Genomic DNA, 17,207 nt, shown 5'->3' on the forward strand with positions numbered 1-17,207 from the left:
TATGAAATGTCCCACTGTGAAATCTTATAAATGCCTAAAATTGTAAAATGAACTCTAGTTAACGACACATATATTTTAGCCAGAGGTGCATCCTAAGGATACATCCCTTTTAATCTTGAACATAATCTGGAAAAACATACTACAGTGTTCAAAACATCAGGTGCTCTTTTATCATGTAGCAAGAAAGTAATCACCTATTATGCAGATATGAAAATACCTTTCCAACGGCACAGCATCTCAAATATCTAAACATCTTCTGTCTGCCCCAGGTGCATTCCATCCATTTGAAGATGTGGCCTTATTACCATGGAATTGAAGATTCACATCATTCAGATGGAGATACTGAGGAACAGAAGCAGAGATATGACCTGAGGTCCCAGAGGGTTGGCATTGCTTGTCTTCCTCCAGTATACAGCGACTATTTGTTCCTGTTCTTCAGTTTCTCTGAAGAGGCCTGCAGGGACCAGGGAGGTTTCTAAATAATGACAACTCATCCATAAGCAGGGAGGGGGGAACTGGAGTGAGAACTGGCCCATTATGAGGCTTGTGGACCCGGGGGACCTCAAATTAGGATCAGAGTGAGGAAGACCAGGAGAGGAGGGCTTTGGGAGAGAAAGACAGACTGACGAGAGACAAGAAGGGATAAAAGAGAAGTTTTTTGAGGGGAGGATCTCAGCTACTCCCTGGTCTCAGATGCAGAGATTGACTCAGAAAGAAGGGCAGGGCCAGAGCACCTCCTGAATGTGAATCCTTATTTTACCTTCTGCAGGTTGTGTGACCTGAGCAAGTGGCGTTACCTCTGCGCCTCTGCTTTCTACTTGACACAATGGGATGAGAATCCCAGATGTTGTAGGATTGAAATGAGGCTAAAGGAAACCATGCATGTGGAAAGTCTCAGAGAGAGTAGGCCCTCGACACACAGTGGCTTGTTTTGTGAGTCACCCTGCTGCACATGTGTATAAGCCAGCTTGGTATTGAGAGCTCCCACCATTCTCAACGGTGCTCTATGTTTGTAACCACAAGTGATAAACAAGAGTGAGTGACGGGATGGTGGGTGTGACATGTGCTCTCTAATTTACAGCTGCAATGCAGCAGAGGGCATGCGCACAGACTCTGATTCAGATTGCTGGGTCCAAATCCTCTCTCTACAAGTTATGGTCTAAGCAAATTACTTTATTTCTTTACATCTCAGGTCCCTCCTCAGTAACATGAGGCTATGTTAACAGTTTCTGCCCCTTTCTTTAAAGACTTTTTAGGAATAGATGAACTACATATTTCACGTGTCTAGGATAATGCCTGTTACAATAAAGAATTGAAGTTTTGCCTGGAGAAATTACTCATTACTCTTTTTATTACTACTAGAAAGGACTTTGCCTTCTAGGGAGAAGGAATATATGCCTGTTGCATCCATTGCTTCCATGGCAACCACATGGGTGCACAGCACGTGTTTCATGTGACTCCTGAAGACACAGGGTTCTGAGAGATTTAAATCCTCAGGCAAAAGGGAGGAAAATGAAGAGCTGGTACCCAAACTGAAGTCCTATGGCCCCATTGACAGAGAGAGAGAGGGCAGGAGGAATTGGGTGGCTAAGGTGGTCTTCTGAGGTTGCCTGATGTTCACTCAAGGAGACCGCTCTCCTGCTGGTGAAACCAGGTGATGATGATTGTTGGTCATGCTGTGGAGGCAGATTCAGCTCCCTGTTTCCCCTCAGCCGCCCCTCCCACTTACTCGTTTTTTGATGCATAAACAGGGTTATAGCCCAGGACAACATCACCTTCACCAGCTAAGTCCCTTGCGGGCCAATGTCTGCTAAAGTGCAAGTGTCCATCCACCAGAGAAGCTGTGGCAATGGTTGTAGGAAGGTGACCTGTGTCACACTTGTCGTCTGAGGTGGGGGAGGGGGGTCAGGGCATTGGGGTCCAGGTGAGATGACACCTGCAGGTGGCTGAAGTGGAGGACCTGTTTAACACAACGCTGTTCACTTATCTGTTCTCTGATCTATTCTCATCCACCTACTTATCATTCATCACATGCCAGGCACTGCTGTAGGGGCTGGGATGCTCCCTGACTGTCCATACAGGACACACTGCATCTCTCTGATCACAATCTGTGTTTACATGAGACCCACAGGCATGAAGTGAGAAGTGGTGTTACTGGGCACTTGAGCCCTGCAGACAGAAGCAGGAGGCATGGTTAGGTAGGGAGATTATGCAATAAACAGGACTGACCCAGCTCCTCCCCTTACCCACTCCCCTCCTCATCACCTGATCCCACCCCTCAGCCAGGATATTAAAGCTCAGTGCATCCCCAGCATCCTCAGGAGCCCTCCTGCAAGGCCACCAAGATGAGACGGCTCTGCCTCTCTGCAGCCCTTCTCTTCCTCCTGGTTATCCTGGTGGACAGCACCCCGCTGAATATACACCATATCCAGGATGAAGGTAGGTCCAGCCTCACCTCTCTTCTACATCTTCTGGGAAAATGATAGAAGTCCATGGAAGGGGACGGGGCAGGTGAGGAGTGGGTATTGCCAAGCATCTCTGGATTTCTGCTGTCATGTTGGTCAGGATTACTGTCTGTTTCTTTGGTTTTGAAAGCATTGGTCTTCCTCCCTATGGAAGGGTATTCTCTAGTTCTGCAGTCTACTCTCTGGTGTGGTGTGTGGGCCTCTTCTGGAAGTGGCTCCTTTGTTGCAGGGCAAGGGCTCTAGGAATTGGGCTCATAAGTTGCAGTTTACATTCTTAGTTCCCGCAAGGCATGTGGCATCTTCCCAATCTGGGAAAGAACCCATGTCCCCTGCAGTAGCATGTGCATTCTTATCTAGTGGACCATCAGGGAAGACTTAAGTTGCCAAGGTTTAACTCCACTGATATCTTGACTCTCATGAAGATATATATTACAATTTTATTATATATATATATAACTCTACCAGATCAGGGTCCCCGTTTTGGAGACTCTCTATTCCTGTTCTCTGCCATGTCCCTGAACCTAACTGTAGTGTAGTAATAAAAGTAAATAAAGTGAAAGTTGCTCAGTTGGGTGCAGCTATTTGCGACTCCATGAACTGTATAGTCCATGGAATTCTCCAGGCTGGAATCCTGGAATGGGATCCCTTTGCCTTCTCCAGGGATCTTCCCAACACAGATATTGAATCTACAATGCAGGAGCATTGCAGGTGGTTTCTTTACCAGCTGAGCCACCAGGAAACCCCTACATAGTAATAGAAAACTTCAAATTTGTACCGACTCTTAGTTAATCGCCTAGATCTCCTAAAACTGTTGGGGTTTCCTACCGTTAGATGTTATGAGATGAGTCAGAAGAGGCAACTCAAGGTAACCTCAAGATGTGGTTGATATCCAAAAATCACAAGCATGCCTTTACTGTTTACAATTTTCAACAACTGTCATTCCAGCACCTCTGAGGAGAAGGGAGGGAACTGAAAGTGAGATCAATCACCAGTGGCTGATAATACAACCAATATGCCTGTTTAGTGAACCCTAGGAAGAAATACATAAGAACTGGGCTCAGAGAGCTTGTGGGTTGGTGAATACAGGAAGCTGTTGTGAGGGCGCTGTGCTCACTAAGGCACAGAGGCTGGGCACACCTCCCTCCTTCTTTGCCTGCATATCTCTTCCATTTTTCTGCCTTCAGTTCTATTTTGGGAATGTAACCAATGGTTTCCAAAGTTCACCCCCCAGTTCTATTGAGTTGTTGAATTTGAAGATGGGGTCATGGACCCACAATCCCCCCTTTTACTTATTTGGTCACAAGGATGATTGACTCAGGACCTCATGGCTGCCATCTGAACTGAATAGTCTTGAGCCCTCAACCTGCAGAATCTGCAGTAGCTCCATTGAGGACTTGTTGCACACCCAGTGGGTGTCTGGGGAATTGGGTGCTGTTGGTAGAGACACCACACATTTGGTATCAGAGAAAAACCCAGGACCACTCTCCCCTGTGATTTGGGGCTCAGGTGATGCTCCAAAAAGGGAGAGCAATGAAAGTACACATTGCAACCAGAAACTGATCTCAGTTGTCTGTATTTTCAGAGTTCTTGGGAGAATCAGGGAGTGTATCAAATGGATTGTAACATGCTAGTATCTTGTCCTGGCCCTATGACCCCCTGGAACAAGTCATCTGCAATTTTCTCATCAGAACAGGGGATACATGTTACATGGGTTTTTTTTAACAGATTACCATTCATATATATGAGGAAGTGAATCACATTTCATGCTGAATTTCCTGCATTTTACACCAATATGTGTTAATCTAAAATAAATCTGAAAAAATTTCCTTTACTACTTCTTTTGGGCAAGAAAGAATATTAACATGTCAAATAGTGAGTGTTCTTCTATCATGAAAAATAATCAGAAAGACCTGGAATAAATGTGCTGCAGGGAATGTAAGAAAAAGACCTGTGTATGTTGAGCACTGGGACCAAGGCTGAGACAATATTATGAAAGTGTCCAGGCCCTTGCCCATGTCCCCTTTTGACTATTGTTTATTATCCACATTTGTTCTTTACCTTGTCCAGTGTTGACTACTATTTTATTTGCATATTTGATCCTTACTTGGTTCATGTCCCAGGCTTCCTGAAAATGTTGGAATTTACTGTTGTTCATAGGTGTGGAGACAAGCCATGGAAGGGGACCTGAGAAGCGTTCAGTAATAGATGTGGTTACAAGCATCATCGACGGTGTGGCTACAGGTGAGAACTTTCTGTAGCTCTGGGGAGGGAAGAGGGCACTGAGATTGAGAACAGGCACCACTGGCCAATGATTCGATCACAATGCCTATTTAATGAAACCTCAATAAGAATCCATAAATATGCATTTCAGGGAGCATTTGGGGTGGTAATACATGATGTGATGTGAGGGTCCTATGTTTTCTAGGGCGTGGAGGATCCCCACACCTCCACTTCCACTTTGCCCTGCACATCTCACTCATTTCGCTGTGCCTAGATTTATCCTTTATGATAATGTGATATCCCTATGTGAGTGGCCTTACTGAGTATGGTCATCAGTTTTACTGAGTTATTGAACATGAAGTGGGGTAATGGAACTTCCCACTTTTAGACACTTTGTCAAATCAGGAGTGACTTGGGATAATGTGGCTGGCATCTGAACTGAGGACAGTTTTGAACCCTCAACTTACATCATCTATACTAACTCCCTGGATTTGCTGTCAGAGTTAAATTGCCTTGTTGGACACTCAGTGGGTGTTTGGAGGAATTGCATGTTGTTTCTAGAGACACCACAGACTTGGTGTCAGGGAAACCCAGACTCAGTCTTCCTGTTCTTTGGGAGCTCAGGTGAGTCCTGGGGACAGGGGAGTAATGAGAGTAGGTCACTGCACCAAGAAGCACTCAGCATTAATCGGCATTTTCAGAGTTCCAGGCAGAAGAAGATAGTACATCAAGTGTTGTGACAGGGAAGTATCTTGTTCAGACTCTATCACCCTCATGATGTCTCAGTCAGGCCATCTATAGTCCTCATCTAAACAGCAGATAAGTGGTAAATGAGTTCTTTTAACATTACCAGTCATAAAACTAAACAGCTTTTCACATTTCACGACCAAGTTTGGTCATTTTCCGCCAGAGTATATTCATGAAAAGATTTCTCTACCTGCTCCCTTGGGACCAAGGCTGGCACAATATTAAAATTCTCCTGGCCTTTTCCTTTGTCCACTTTTGCCTATGATTTTATTTTCCATATTTGAAACTTGTCCGGGTTCATGGTTCAATATTTCTGAAAATTTGAAATCTTTTCTTTCATAGGTACCAAGATTGTCGAAAAGGGAGCCAGTATACTCACGGGATTGGCTGAAATAATCAATAGAGCAATTAAAGGTTTGAACTTCCTGCACCTCTGGGGAGGGAGGAGGGCATAGAGATGGAGATCAGTCACCTCTGGCTGGCAATACAATAGTTATGCCTATTGAGTGAAACCTCAATAAAAACCCATTAATATTGGTTCAGAGAGGTTATAAGGGGGGAACAAATGGTCCTGAGGTGAGGGTGCTCTGCTCAGGAAGGCATGGATGCCCCACCTTCCTCCACTCCTCCCATGCCCTAGAGATCTCCTCCTTTTCACTGTTTCTGAGTTTTTTCCTGGACATTAATTTGAGAACAGTGATTAAGAGTTTTCCTGAAATTGATCACTTGTTCCATTGAGTTTTTGAGCATGGAGGTGAAGAAATGGAAATTTCGAGTTTTGGTCACTTAGTCAGAAGCATGATAATGCGAGAGCACATGGCTGGCATCTGAAGTCAGGACAGTCTTGATACCTGAACCTATGGCGTTGGCACTAACTCCACAGATATGGTATCAGAACTGAATGGACAGTGCGTGGCCTGTTGAGTGTTGGGAATTGGATGGTTGGTAGAAAAAATGTATTTGGCATTAAGAGAAAATGCAGACTCACCCTCTCCTTTGATTTGTGGTCTCAGGTGAGGCTTGGGGAGATGTGAGTAGTGAAAGTAAGCACCTGGACCAGGAAAATGTCACCAATTCTCTATATTGTTAAGTTCCTAGTCAATCAATAGTGTATCAAATGGAATGTGACATGAGAATACCATATCCTGACCAGTCCACCCACATGATTGTGTCCTGGTGCAAGTCATCTGCAGTTTCCTCATCTGAGCAGGGGGAAACATGTACATGAGTTCTTAGAACAGATGATGAGTTATGAACAGAAGGACTTTACTCATGTCTCAGGACCAGATTTGTCCATTTTCTACCACAAAGTGTTGATCTGAAAAAAATTCTCTACCTGCATGCTTTGGCCAAGTAAAAATATTTCTTTATCAAATAATATTTATTCCTATATTATTGAGAGTTATCCAAAGATATCCAGAGGAGGACAATTGCAGGGAAAGCAAGAAACATGATCCTTGTGGCATATTCTGTGGGAGCAAGGCTGATACAATATAACGAAAGTCTCCAGGCCCTTTCCCTTGTTGTCTTTTCACTATCATTATCTTATCCATGTTTGATCCTTTTCCTGTTTCATGGACCAGGCCTCCTGAAACTCTTCAAATTTCCTCTCTTTCATAGGTCAGGTGATGATTTCCAGAATACAATTCGATAACCATACACTAGAGGAATTGCCAACACTCAACGTTGAATACTCAACACTCACTGAGAATAAAGGTTTGTAGTTTTTGCACCTCGGGGAAGACGGAAGGGCACTGAGATTCTGATCAATGACCAGTGATTCAATCAATAAGCCTATTTCTTAATTTATGCACCTATTTATGCACCTCACAGTGCATAAATATTTCATGGTAAATTTTGTGCATGTTCCGCCAAGATGTGTTAATCTAAATAATTTTTTAACTATTTACTTTAGGCAGGAAAGAATATTTAGGTGTCAAGTAATGACTATTCTTCTTTCATGAACACTAATTAGAAAAACCCGTGATGAATGTTCTCGAGGGAATGTAAGAAAAAGCCCTATGTAGGATGACTCCTGATACCAAAACTGAGACATTATTAGGGAAGTTTCCTGGCCCTTTCCGATGTCCTCTTGTGACTAGTATTTCTTGACCATATTTGTTCCCTCCCTTGCCTAGTGTTGACTACTATTTTATTTGCATATTTGATCCTTACTTGGTTCATGTCCCAGGCTTCCTGAAAATGTTGGAATTTACTGTCTTTCATAGGTGTGGAGACAAGCCATAGAAGGGGACCTGAGAAGCGTTCAGTAATAGATGTGGTTACAAGTATCATCGATGGTGTGGCTACAGGTGTGAACTTTCTGCTACTCTGGGGAGGAAAGAGGGCACTGAGATTGAGAACAGGCACCACTGGCCAATGATTCAATCAAAATGCCTGTTTAGTGAAACCTCAATAAGAATCCCTAAATATGTGATTCAGAGAGCATTTTGGGTGGTAACATACATAGGTGATGTGAGGGTCCTATGTTTTCTAGGGCGTGGAGGATCCCCACCCTCCACTTCCACTTTGCCCTGCATTTTTAACTCATTTTGCTGTGTCTAGATTTATACTTTATGATAACATGATATCCCTATGTGAGTGGTCTTACTGAGTATGGTCATCATTTACTGAGTTATTGAACAAGGAGTGGGGTAATGGAACTTCCCAGTTATAAACACTTTGAAAATCAGGAGTGACTCGGGATAACATAGCTGGCATCTGAACTGAGGACAGTTCTGAACCCTCAACTTACATAATCTATACTAACTCCCTGGATTTGCTCTCAGAATTAAATTGACCTGTTAGACACCCAGTGGGTGTTTGGAGGAATTGCATGTTGTTTCAAGAGACACCACTGGTTTGGTGTCAGGGAAACCCAGACTCACTCTCCCTGTGCTTTGGGAGCTCAGGTGAGTCCCGGGGACAGGGGAATAATGAAAGTAGGACACTGCACCCGGACACTCTCAGCATTTATAGATATGTTCAGAGTTCCTGACAGAAGAGGATAGTATATCCAGTGGGTTTTGACAGGGAAGTATCTTGTTCGGTCCATATCACCCTCATGCTATATGACCTCAGGCTAGTCATCTATAGACCTCATCTGAACAGTAAAGAAGTGCTAAATGAGTTCCGTGAATGTTTACCAGTCATAAAACTAAACAGCTTATTCTCATTTCATGGCAAAGTTTGGTCATTTTCCACCAGGGTATATTCATGAAAAAATTTCTCTACTTGTTTCCTTGGGCTCTTGGGACCAAGGCTGTTATAATAATAGCAAATTCTCCGTGTCTTTTTTTTTGTCCACTTTTGCCTATGATTTTATTTTTCATATTTGAAACTTGTCCTGGTTCATGGTCTAATATTTCTGAAAATTTTGAAATCTTTTCTTTCATAGGTACCAAGATTGTCAAAAAGGGAGCCAGTATACTAACAGGATTGGCTGAAATAATCAGTAAAGCAATTAAAGGTTTGAACTTTCTGCACCTATGGGGAGAGGAGGGCACTGAGACAGAGATCAGTCACCTCTAGCTGACAATTCAATACTTATGCCTATTGAGTGAAACCTCAGTAAAAATCCATAAATATTGGCTCAGAGAGCTTGTGAGGGAGGCGCAAATGGTCCTGAGGTGAGGGTGTTTTGCTCAGGAGGGCATGGAAGCCCCCCTCACCTCCACTCCTCCTGTGTCCTAAAGATCTCCTCCATTTCACTGTTTCTGATTTTATCCTGTACCTTAATGTGAGGAGAGTGAGTAAGAGGTTTCCTTAGTTTGGCAGCTGGTTTGATTGAGTATTTGAGCATGGAGTTGGGGTCATGGAAAGCTCAACTTTCAGTCTCTTGGTCAGAAGCATGAAACACTAGACCACATGGCTGGCATCTGAAGTCAGGACAGTCTTGATAACTCAACCTGTGGCATCGGCACTAACTCCACAGATATGGTATCAGATGTCATTTTTCAGTGGTCTGCCCCTTGGCTGTTGGGCATTGGATAGTTGTTGGAAAAACCAGGCATTTGGTATCAGGAAAAAATCCAGACTCACCCTCCCCTGTGATTTGAGGGCTCACGTGCGGCGTGGGGAGAGGTGAGTAGAAAAAGTGAGACTGAGGACCTGGAAACTCTCACCAGTTTTCTTTATTTTCGAGTTCCTAGACAATCAATAGTGTATCAAATGTGTTGTGACATGGCAGTATCTAGTCCTGACCAGGACACACAGGTCTGTATCCTGGGGCAAGTCATCTGCAGTTTCCCCATTAGAACAGGGAAACATGCTCCATGAGTTCTTCGAATAGATAAAGAGTTATGAATGGAAAGGCTTTATTCACGTGTCACAACCAGATTTGTCCATTTTCCACCACAATGTGTTGATCTGAAAAAAATTTCTCTACGTACCTACTTGCTTTGGCCAAGTTAAAATATTTATTTATCATATATTGTTTATTCCTGTATTACTAAAATAATAAAAAGAGATTAAACCACGCAGGGGCACAAAGCAGAGAAACAAGAAAGGCTAGCCCTTGTGGGGTAGCCTGTGGGAGCAAGGCTGATGCAGTATAACGAAAGTCTCCAGGCCCTTTCCCTTGTTGTATTTTGACTGCTATTATCTTATCCATGTTTGATCCTTTTCCTGTTTCATGGATCAGGCCTCCTGAAACTCTTCAAATTTCCTCTCTTTCATAGGTCAGGTGATGATTTCCAGAATACAATTCGATAACCATACACTGGAGGAATTGCCAAAACTCAGTATTGAATACTCAACAATCAGTGAGGATAATACAGGTTTGTAGTTTCTGTACCTTGGGAAAGAGGGAAGGACACTGAGATCTGATCAATGACCATTCATTCAATCAATAAGCCTATTTCTTGAAACCTCAACATTGCTTAAATATTTCATGGTGAATTTTGTGCATGTCTGCCAAGATGTGTTAATCTAAAAACATGTCTTAAAATAAATAAATAAAAAATAAAATAAAAACACGCCTTTAACCTCTCACTTTGGGTAAGAAAGAATATTTAGATGTCAAATAAGGAGGATTCCTCTTTCATGAAAAGTAATTAGAAAAATGTGGGTTAAATGTTCTGCAGGGAATGTAAGAAAGAGTCCTGTGTAGGATGACTCCTGATACCAAAGCTAAGACATTATTAGGAAAGTTTCCAGGCCCTTTCCCATGTCCTTTTTTGACTATTATTTATTATACATATTTGTCCCTTCCCTTGTCCAGTGTTGGCTACTATTTTATTTGCATATTTGATCCTTACTTGGTTCATGTCCCAGGCTTCCTGAAACTGTTGGAATTTACTGTCTTTCATAGGTGTGGAGACAAGCCATAGAAGGGGACTTGAAAAACGTTCAGTAATAGATGTGGTTACAAGTATCATCGACGGTGTGGCTACAGGTGAGAACTTTCTGCAGCTCTGGGGAGGGAAGAGGGCACTGAGATTGAGAACAGGCACCACTGGCCTATGATTCAATCAAATGCCTATTTAATGAAACCTTAATAAGAATCCATGAATGTGGGCATTCAGGGAGCATTTGGGATGGTAACAAAAGCGGTGATGTGAGGGTCCTGTGTTCTCTAGGGCATGGAGGATTCCCCACACCTCCACTTCCACTTTGCCCTGCAGTCTCACTAATTTCGCTGTGCCTAGATTTATCCTTCATGAAAACATGACGTCCGTATGGGAGTGGTCTTCCTGAGTATGGTCATTAGATTCACTGAGTTATTGAACATGGAGTGGGGTAATGGAACTTCCCAGTTTTAGACACTTTGCCAAATCAGAAGTGACTCGGGATAACATGGCTGGCGTCTGAACTGAGGACAGTTCTGAACCCTCAACTTACATAATCTATACTAACTCCCTGGATTTCCTGTCAGAATTAAATTGCCTTGTTGGGCACTCAGTGGGTGTTTGGAGGAATTGCATGTTGTTTCTAGAGACACCACAGATTTGGTGTCAGGGAAACCCAGACTCAATCTCCCTGAGCTTTAGGAGCTCAGGTGAGTCCTGGGGACAGGGGAGTAATGAAAGTAGGACACTGCACCCAGAAGCTCTCAGCAGTTATTGATATTTTCAGAGTTCCTGACAGAAGAGGATAGTATATCCAGTGGGTTTTGACAGGAAATACCCTGTTTGGAACCTGTCACCCTCATGCTATGTGTCCTCAGGCAAGTCATCTATAGTCCTCATCTGAACCGTAGAGAAGTGCTAAATGAGTTCTTTGAAAATTTAGCAATCATAAAACTAAACAGTTTATTCTCATTTCATGGCAAAGTTTGGTCATTTTCGACCAGGGTATAATCATGAAAAGATTTCTCTACCTGCTCCCTTGGGCTCTTGGGACTAAGGCTGTTATAATATTAGCAAAGTTTCCAGGTTTTTTCTTTTGTCCACTTTTGCCTGTTGTTTTATTTTCTATATTTGAAACTAGTCCTGGTTCATTGTCAAATATTCCTGAAAATTTTGAAATCTTTTCTTTCCTAGGTACCAAGATTGTCAAAAAGGGAGTCAGTATACTAACAGGATTGGCTGAAATAATCAATAAAGCAATTAAAGGTTTGAATTTTCTGCACCTATGGGGAGAGAGGAGGGCACTGAGACTGAGATCAGTATGCCTATTGAGTGAATGCTTATGCCTATTGAGTGAAAACTCTGTAAAAATCCATAAATAATGGCTCAGAGAGTTTATGAGGGGGGGAACAAATGGTCCTGAGGTGAGGGTGCTCTGCTCAGGAGGGCATGGACGCTCCACCTTCCTCCACTCCTCCCGTGCCCTAGAGATCCTCCATTTCACTGTTTCTGATTTTATCCTGTACCGTCATGTGAGGACAGTGAGTAAGAGGTCTCCTGAGTTTGGTTGCTGGTTCGATTGAATGTTTGAGCATGAAGTTGGGGTCATGGAAAGTTCAACTTCCAGTCTCTTGATCAGAAGCATGATAACGCAAGACCACATGGCTGGCATCTGAAGTTAGGGCAGTCTTGATAACTCAACCTGTGGCATCGGCACTAACTCCACAGATATGGTCTCAGATGTCAACTGACAGTGGTCTGCCCCTTGGCTGTTGGGCATTGGATGGTTGGTGAAAATCCATGTATTTGATGTCAGGAAAAACCCAGATTCTCCCATCCCTGTGATTTGAGGCCTCACGTGAGGCCTGGGGAGAGGTGAGTATAGAAAATGAGATCCAGGACCTGGAAACTCTCAGCAGTTTTCTGTATTTTTGAGTTCCTAGCCAATCAATAGTGTATCAAATGGGTTGTGACATGGCAGTATCTAGTAGTGACCAGGCCAAACACAGGCTTGTACGTGGGGGAAAGTCATTTGCAGTTTCCTCATCTGAACAGGGGAAACATGTTCCATGAGTTCTTGGAATAGATGATGAGTCATGAGTAGAAAGACTCTATTCACCTGTCATGATGAGATTTGTCCATTTTCCACCACAATGTGTTAATCTGAGAATATTTCTGTACTTACCTTTTTCCTTTGCCCAAGTGAAAATATTTATTTATCAAATAATGTTTATTCGTGTATTACTAAAATAATCAAAAGATGTAGAACCACGCAGAAGTGCAAAGAGGGGAACAAGAAACACAGCCCTTGTGGGGTAGCCTGTGGGAGCAAGGCTGATACAGTTTAAGGAAAGTCTCCAGGCCCTTTCCCTTGTTGTCTTTTGACTGTCATTTTCTTATCCATGTTTGATCCTTTTCCTGTTTCATGGACCAGGCCTCCTGAAACTCTTGAAATTTATTCTCTTTCATAGGTCAGGTGATGATTTCCAGAATACAATTCGATAATCATACACTAGAGGAATTGCCAAAACTCAATATTGAATATTCAACACTCAGTGAGGACAATACAGGTTTGTATTTTCTGCATCTCAGGAAAGAGGGAATGGCACTAAGATTCTGATCAATGACCAATGATTCAATCAATAAGCCTATTTCTTGAAACCTCAACAGGGCATAAATATTTCATTGTGAATTTTGTGCATGTTCCCCCAAGATGTGCTAATCTAAAAACATGTCTTTAACCTCTTACTTTGTGCAAGAAAGAATATTTAGGTGTCAAATAATGAGGATTCCTCTTTCATGAAAAATAATTAAAAAATGTGGGTTGATGTTCTGCCGGGAATGTAGCAAAGAGCCCTTATAGAGTGACTCTTGATTCCAGAGCTAAGACATTATTAGGAAAGTTTCCATGTCCTTGCCCATGTCCCCTTTTGACTATCATTTTATTATCTGTATTTCTTCCTTCCCTTTTTCGGTGTTGACTACTATTTTATTTGCATATCTGATCCTTACTTAGTTCGTGTCCCAGGCTTCCTGAAAATGTTGGAATTTACTGTTGTTCATAGGTGTGGAGACAAGCCATAGAAGAGGACTTGAGAAGCGTTCAGTAATAGATGTGGTTACAAGTATCATCGATGGTGTGGCTACAGGTGTGAACTTTCTGCAATTCTGGGGCGAGGAGAGGGCACTGAGATTGATAAACAGGCACCACTGGGCTATGATTCAATCACAATCCCTGTTTAATGAAACCTTAGTAAGAATCCATGAATGTGGGCATTCAGAGAGCATTTGGGGTGGTAACACATGGCCGTGATGTGAGGGTCCTGTGTTCTCCAGGGCATGGAGGCTCCCCACACCTCCACTTCCCCTTTGCCCTGCACATCTAACATTTCACTGTGTCTAGCTTTATCCTTATTGATAACGTGACATCTCCATGTTAGTGGTCTTCCTGAGATCATCATCAGATTTACTGAGGTATCGAACATGGAGTGGGGTAATTGGACTTCTCATTTTTAGAATTTGTCAAATCAGGAGTGACTTGGGTTAACATGGCTGGTATCTGAACTGAGGACAGTTATGAGCCCTCAACTTGTGCAATCTATACTAACCCCCTGGATTTGCTGTAAGAATTAAATTGCCTTGTTAGACACCCAGGGGGTATTTGGAGGAATTGCATGTTGTTTCTAGAGACACCACAGATGTGGTGTCAGGGAAACCCAGACTCACTCTTCCTGAGCTTTGGGAGCTCAGGTGAGTCCTGGGGAAAGGGGAGTAATGAAAGTAGGACACTGCACCCGGACGCTCTCAGCATTTATCGATATTTTCAGAGTTTTTGACAGGCGAGGATCGTATATCAAGTGGGTTTTGACAGGGAAGTATTTTGTTCAGACTCTATCACCCTCGTGCCATGTGTCCTCAGACAAGGCATCTATAGTCCTCATCTGAACAGTAGATCAGTGCTAAATGAGTTCTTTAAACATTTAGCAGTCACAAAACTAAACAGCTTATTCTCATTTTGTGGCCAAATTTGCTCATTTTCCACCAGGGTATATTAATGAAAAGTTTTTTTCTACCTGCTTCCTTGGGCTCCTGGGATGAAGGCTGGGACAACATTATCAAATTCTCCAAGCCTTTTCCTTGGCCCACTTTTGCCTATGATCTTATTTTCCATATTTGTAACTTGTACTGGTTCATGGTCCAATATACCTGAAAATTTGAAATCTTTTCTTTTCCTTCATAGGTACCAAGATTGTCCAAAAGGGAGCCAGTATACTAACAGGATTGGCTGAAATAATCAGTAAAGCAATTAAAGGTTTGAATTTTCTGCACCTATGGGGAGAGAGGAGGGCACTGAGACTGAGATCAGTCACCACTGGTTGACAATTCAATGCTTCTGCCTATTGAGTGAAAGCTCAGTAAAAATCTGTAAATATTGGCTCAGAGAGTTTGTGAGGGGGGAGCAAATGTTCCTGAGGTGAAGGTGCTCTGCTCAGGAGGGCATGGACATTCTGCCTATCTTCACTCCTCCCATGCCCTAAAGATCTCCTCCATTTCACTGTTTCTGATTTTATCCTGTACCTTAATGTGAGGAGAGGTTTCCTTAATTTGGTCACTGGTTCAATTGAGTTTTTGAGCATGGAGTTGGGGTCATGGAAAGTTCAACTTTCAGTCTCTTGGTCAGAAGCATGATAACGTGAGACCACATGGCTGGCATCTGAAGTTAGGGCAGTCTTGATAACTCAACCTGTGGCATCGGCACTAACTCCACAAATATGGTATCAGATGTGAACTGACAGTGGTCTGCCCCTTGGCTGTTAGGCATTGTATGGTTGGTGAAAAAAGCATGTATTTGGTATCAGGAAAAAAACCCAGATTCACCCTTCCCTGTGACTTGAAGCCTCATGTGAGGCCTTGGGAGAAGTGAGTAGAGAAAGTGAGACCCAGGAACTGGAAACTCTAACCAGTTTTCTGTATTTTCGAGTTTCTAGCCAATCAATAGTGTATTAAATGGGTTGTGACATGGCAGTATCTAGTTCTGACAAGGCCACGCAGGCCTGTATCCTGGGGCAAGTTATCTGCAGTTTCCTCGTCTGAACAGGGGAAACACGTTCCATGAGTTCTTCAAATAGATGACGAGTTATGAATGGAAAAACTTTGTTCATGAATCATGGCCAGATTTGTCCATTTTCCACCACAAAGTGTTGATCTGAAAAAATTTCTCTACTTACATACTTGCTGTGGCCATGTTAAAATATTTCTTTATCAAATAATCTTTATTCCTGTATTATTAAAATAATTTAAAAAAAGAGGTTGAACCACGCTGGAGTGCAAGGCAGGGAAACAAGAAACACGGCTTTTGTGGGGTAGCCTGTGGGAGCAAGGCTGATACAGTATAACAAAAGTCTCCAGGCCCTTTCCCTTGTTGTCTTTTGACTGCTATTATCTTATCCATGTTTGATCCTTTTCCTGTTTCATGGACCAGGCCTCCTGAAACTCTTGAAATTTCCTCTCTTTCATAGGTCAGGTGATGATTTCCAGAATACAGTTCGATAACCATACACTAGAGGAATTGCCAAAACTCAGTATTGAATACTCAACACTCAGTGAGGATAATACAGGTTTGTAGATTATGCACCTCGGGAATCACGGAAGGGCACTGAGATTCTGATCAATGACCAATGATTCAATCAATAAGCCTATTTTTTGAAACTTCAACAGGGCATAAATATTTCATTGTGAATTTTGTGCATGTTCCCCCAAGATGTGTTAATCTAAAAACATGTCTTTAACCTCTTTCTTTGGGCAAGAAAGAATATTTAGGTGTCAAGTAATGAGATTCCTCTTTCATGAAAAATAATTAGAAAATTTGGGTTGAATGTTCTGCCCTGTCTTGGATGACTCCTGATACCAAAGCTGAGACATTATTAGGAACGTTTCCAGGCCCTTTCCCATGTCCCCTTTTGACTATTGTTTATTATCCATATTTGTTTCCTCCCTTGTCCAGTGTTGACTACTATTTTATTTGCATATTTGATCCTTACTTGGTTCATGTCCCAGGCTTCCTGAAACTGTTGGAATTTACTGTTGTTCATAGGTGTGGAGACAAGCCATAGAAGGGGACCTGAGAAGCGTTCAGTAATAGATGTGGTTACAAGTATCATCGATGGTGTGGCTACAGGTGTGAACTTTCTGCTAATCTGGGGAGGGAAGAGGGCCCTGAGATTGAGAACAGGCACCACTGGATAATGATTCAATCAAAATGCCTATTTAACGAAGCCTCAGTAAGAATCCATGAGTGTGCGCATTCAGGGAGCATTTGCGGTGGTAACGCACGGCTATGATGTGAGGAATCCATGTTCTCTAGGGCATGGAGGCTCCTCACACCTCAGCTTCCACTTTGCCCTGAACATCTCACTCATTTCGCTGTGCCCAGATATATCCTTTTTGATAATGTGACATTCCGATCTGAATAGTCTTCTTGAGTACG

General features: G+C 42.7%; 1 protein-coding gene across 1 annotated transcript in view; it reads left to right on the top strand.

Annotated features, from left to right (window-relative positions):
- Window positions 1–2,345: 2,345 nt before the first annotated feature.
- The window catches only part of LOC133044312 (uncharacterized), a 38,831-nt gene continuing 23,969 nt past the window's right edge, over window positions 2,346–17,207 (top strand). Inside the window, exons 1-14 of the mRNA XM_061125705.1 lie at window positions 2,346–2,439; window positions 4,623–4,706; window positions 5,775–5,846; window positions 7,053–7,148; window positions 7,661–7,744; window positions 8,830–8,901; window positions 10,112–10,210; window positions 10,744–10,827; window positions 11,915–11,986; window positions 13,192–13,290; window positions 13,786–13,869; window positions 14,961–15,032; window positions 16,240–16,338; window positions 16,815–16,898. Of these exons, the coding sequence (XP_060981688.1) occupies window positions 2,346–2,439; window positions 4,623–4,706; window positions 5,775–5,846; window positions 7,053–7,148; window positions 7,661–7,744; window positions 8,830–8,901; window positions 10,112–10,210; window positions 10,744–10,827; window positions 11,915–11,986; window positions 13,192–13,290; window positions 13,786–13,869; window positions 14,961–15,032; window positions 16,240–16,338; window positions 16,815–16,898 (1,195 nt within the window). The remainder of the gene's footprint in view (window positions 2,440–4,622; window positions 4,707–5,774; window positions 5,847–7,052; window positions 7,149–7,660; window positions 7,745–8,829; window positions 8,902–10,111; window positions 10,211–10,743; window positions 10,828–11,914; window positions 11,987–13,191; window positions 13,291–13,785; window positions 13,870–14,960; window positions 15,033–16,239; window positions 16,339–16,814; window positions 16,899–17,207) is intronic.

The sequence above is a fragment of the Dama dama genome, chromosome 23 (assembly GCF_033118175.1).
Source record: "Dama dama isolate Ldn47 chromosome 23, ASM3311817v1, whole genome shotgun sequence".
NCBI classification, from domain to species: Eukaryota; Metazoa; Chordata; class Mammalia; order Artiodactyla; family Cervidae; genus Dama; species Dama dama.